The following is a 3,935-nucleotide window of genomic DNA, read 5'->3' as shown; positions in this document are numbered from 1 at the left end:
GATCGACTTCCCAAAGCCCTAGCTTTCCATATATGCATAGAAGGAGATGGATACCATGCATGAATTATCATGATCACGACGACGAGGTGATGACGAAGAGGGTATATGTATGTACCTGGATGGCGCTGGTGTCGTCGGAGTCGGCCTTGTCGTCGTAGCGGTACTCGTGCATGACCCAGTCGGTGCGCACCCCCTGCGGCGCCCGGCCCCGGTAGTACACCAGGGTCTTCTTCATCCCGATCGCTCTCGGCGGGGTGCCGCCGTGGTTCATCATGACGCGGCGGTCTTTGCCGGTGGACTTCCAGTACCCTGCTCTCGTTGCCCGGTTGGTCCGGAAGCCGTTGGGGTACTTGCGGTCCCTAGGCCCGAAGAAGTACCACTCCGGGTCACGGCTCGGCAGGAACGACTTCTCTGCACCATGAAGCGTACGTGGCATCGTATTCATGTCAGTTCATGCGAGATGAGATCACATGCTGAATTGCCTTGCTGAATTGCGTGATCATCTCACACAATTCCCTGAATACGTACCTGCGAGGTCCCATGGCTCGCACTTGTAGAGATCGACCTCCGGGATGATGTCGAGTTCGATGTGGAGGCCATGGATCTTGCGCTTCAGGTAGTAGTTCACCAGCTCCTCATCCGTGGGGTGGAACCGGAAACCCGGCGGAAGACCCACCGGCGCCATGTGGCAGGCGACGATGCTAGCTAGCTAGCTGCCGGTGAGGCTTTACGTCGTCGCCGGCCGTGCGTAGGCGGCGGTGGCTGGAGCAGCTATAAGTAGCTGCTTTGGCCAAGACAATGCGCCTTGCTTCTTCTTCTTTGGGCGCCGCTGCTAGTTGCTGCCTTTACCGATCTCGGCTTGCTGGCCCATATATATAAGTCGGTTTCTTTCTTCTGGCTCGATCGTCGTCGTCGGCTGGGGGTAGGAGGAGGCACAGTGCCACACTTAGTCGTGTCGTCCCTTCTTGCTCCAGATTTTGATCGATCGGATGGGGCCACCTTTAGCTAGCTACCTCTTCTTTTCCAGATTCCCTCACAAGCTTGAGGCTTTTCCTTCCACGGCGCGTCTCCATTTCTCTTTCCTACCTCCCTCTTGATCAGGAACGACCGTCTGGCCAGTGAATCGATCAAAATATGTGCGGTGACAATTGAAAATTGTGAGAAATCATGGACTGATCTAACATACACTCTGTTACCACCTCTAGCCGCCACGTACATAAACTTGAACTCTCGTATACAACGGTGTATAGTACATGGTCGACTGTTCGGAGCATCCGCGTCCCTAAAACCTAGTATAAGTTAGCTCCATGCAGACACATTAGTTTTCGCTGGTCATTTATCTCTCCAAGCTGCCTTTACCGTACGTATCCCTTAGCTAGCAACTAGCATTGCATGTGTAATACTCCTTCAGCCCCATGTTTCCGCGATTTAAATTTGACCATTAATTAGAATAATGATACAGTATATGAGGTGTATGCCATATAAATTATACGTCCGAAAACATTTTTTGGTAAAACATATTCAATGATACAGTTCTTAAACAAATGATCCATGTTTGGTAGGTCAAATTAATGATCAAACTTGAACCTCGAAGCACGTGACTACGTACCACATAAAACAAAACATATGCTAAGATACTACCCTCACATGAGTACTTCTATGTTACTAAAAAATTGACACAACCAATAAAAAACAATTGATTTGGCTCAGCATCCAATGCTAAGCTTGGAGTTGGTGCTAGGCCTTTTGAGCTTAGTTCCTACCCTCACATGCTCCCCTTTAGCACTAGTAGTGCTAAATAATTTCTCCCACCTTTAGCATCTGCATAACACATAGAAATGCGGATGCTCTTAGTACATAACTTAATATAAGAAAATTCTAGCTTCTAAATAACGTTGCCCATTTCTTTTAAGAAATATGAATTTATTTGTACGGATCACAACCTGCTGGTTTAAATGAATTGGGCTGGGCATCAATTAGAGTGCATGGTTCAACACTTGAACACTACGCTGAATGAAGCTGGGCATCATGCAAGAGTGCGAGTACATCATGCAAGAAAAGCAACACCACATCAATTGTATCATGCGGCCGGATTCTCAGCAATGTATGTGCAATCTGGTGGAGGATAATCATGTCTTTATTCAGTGATCAATGATCCACAAGTTAAACCTTCTCCCACCTACTAGACACTCCCGACCTCTGCGTGCACAAAATCTAAATTACTACAAAGTAAAATAAAATTATTGCGTGCGATTGTTTGGTGTAGCTTAAGTAGTCATACATTCCCTCAAAAAAAAAAAGTCACACATGGGGCACATTTGAATAACCTATATTCTGGCCGCCTCAAACATGGCCGCGGAGTTTGGATGCGAGGTCTCTACCTTCCCACAAACCTACCTCGGACCCCCCTCTCCACCCACAAACTCCATTTAGCTGACTTTAACCCCATTTTGACAAAAAGTGACATCTGCTTGTATGGGTGGCGTGGCCGCTCCCTTCCTATAGGTGGGCGGCTCCTTCTGATCAACTCGGTCCTTACTTCCATGTTGTCTCATGCCATGAGTGCCGGCCTCCTACCCGCAGGGATCATCGAGGCCATTGACAAGAGGCGCCGGGCCTTCTTGTGGACATGAGAGGAATCTTGTCACGGTGGCCACTGTAAAGTGGCGTGGCCTGAAGTCTGCACCCCTAAAAATCTTGGAGGTCTTGGGGTTCTCTCCATTCCAGCTCAAAACTCCGCGCTTCTCTCCAAATTCCTCACCAAGCTCCACTCCGACTCCCTCGCCCCCTGGGCCTGCTGGTTCCGCCGTCAATATGGTTGGACCGCCGCCCGCGACTTGGGAGACCGGCACTATCTCGACACAACCATCTGGAAGGATATTATTGCTGGCCTCGACTCCTTTCGCTCCATCTCCAAAGTCTCTATTGGGGATGGTTCCACCACGTCCTTCTGGTCCTACCGCTGGCTTGGTGATATCCCCCTCTCGGAGCGCTTCCCAGCCCTTTTCTCCCACTCTATCAGGAATAATGCTTGTGTCTCCTTCACCTTAGCCTCCAGCATCCAGGCTAACTTGGGGCCGCGTCTGTCCAGTGTTGCCGCAGCTGAGCTCCTTGCGTTATCCATTGAATGCAACTCCGTGGCTCTGCTCTCGAATGTTACGGATAAACGTGTGAGTCACCTCTCTAACAACGCGCTCTCGAACAAGTGTTTCTATGCAAAAACTTTTCAGCATCTGCAGGTGGACGTCTTGGCAGATAAGGTTTGGAAGAATGCGGCTCCCCTTAAGTGCAAAATCTTCTGTTGGCTTGCTAAACACCATCGGCTTCCCACCAATGAGAGACGTTTTCGGCATCTGCTTGTAACCTCTGCCGCCTGCCTCTCCTGCACTCAAGTTGAAGATACCGACCACTTGCTTCTCCAATGCCCCCGGGCGCGCGAAGTATGGAGCGTGTTCTTTCCACAGCTCAGCTCCTTTCCATCAAGCTTTGAAGATTTTTGGTCACAACACTGCCGCTCCTTTGAGGAGTCCACCATCTTCACCGCCATCGCCTGGAATGTTTGGAAGAGGACAAATACCCTTGTCTTCAACTCCATGGACGAGAGTCTCGATATGGTGGTCCGCAGATGTATTGAAGATGTTCGCCTTTGGGCTCATCGTTGTACTACGGCTTCTTCCTCCTCTCTTCTAGATTCTTGGTGTAATGGGTACGACCCTCCTTGATCATCACCCCTCTTTAGCTCTCCTTGTCCTCTAAAAACTTGTAATGGATCCCGTTCTGCCTTGTGCGCGGTTCAATATATTTGTTCAGGCTGGCGTAAGCCCGCCGTAGTCCCGGTAAAAAAAGAGAAGAATAACCTATATTCATTGGTATTCAAATCTGGATATGCATATATATCATTTCCTTTTTAATTCCAGAATCAGGTGTCTTCATTC

The 3,935-nt window shown here is 49.1% G+C and overlaps 1 protein-coding gene across 1 annotated transcript; it reads right to left on the bottom strand.

Annotated features, from left to right (window-relative positions):
• Positions 1-58: 58 nt before the first annotated feature.
• LOC127325911 (NAC domain-containing protein 54) lies at positions 59-931 on the bottom strand. The gene is made up of 2 exons (XM_071824826.1): positions 529-931; positions 59-411 (listed from the first exon to the last, which is right to left on the bottom strand). Exons 1-2 carry the CDS (start codon positions 683-685, stop codon positions 74-76), a joined length of 495 nt encoding a protein of 164 aa, XP_071680927.1. The 5' UTR covers positions 686-931; the 3' UTR covers positions 59-73.
• Positions 932-3,935: the final 3,004 nt, after the last annotated feature.

The sequence above is a fragment of the Lolium perenne genome, unplaced genomic scaffold, assembly GCF_019359855.2.
Source record: "Lolium perenne isolate Kyuss_39 unplaced genomic scaffold, Kyuss_2.0 unplaced40, whole genome shotgun sequence".
In the NCBI taxonomy this organism is placed as follows: domain Eukaryota; kingdom Viridiplantae; phylum Streptophyta; class Magnoliopsida; order Poales; family Poaceae; genus Lolium; species Lolium perenne.
The sequence above is the reverse complement of the archived record's forward strand: the minus strand, read 5'-3'. Positions and strand labels throughout refer to the sequence as shown.

Coding starts and splice junctions, on each gene's coding strand:
- LOC127325911 (XM_071824826.1), bottom strand. CDS start 685: ATGGCGCCGGTGGGTCTTCCGCCGGGTTTCCGGTTCCACCCCACGGAT. Junction 412..528: donor CGAGCCATGGGACCTCGCAG/GTACGTATTCAG, acceptor TTCATGGTGCAG/AGAAGTCGTTCCTGCCGAGC.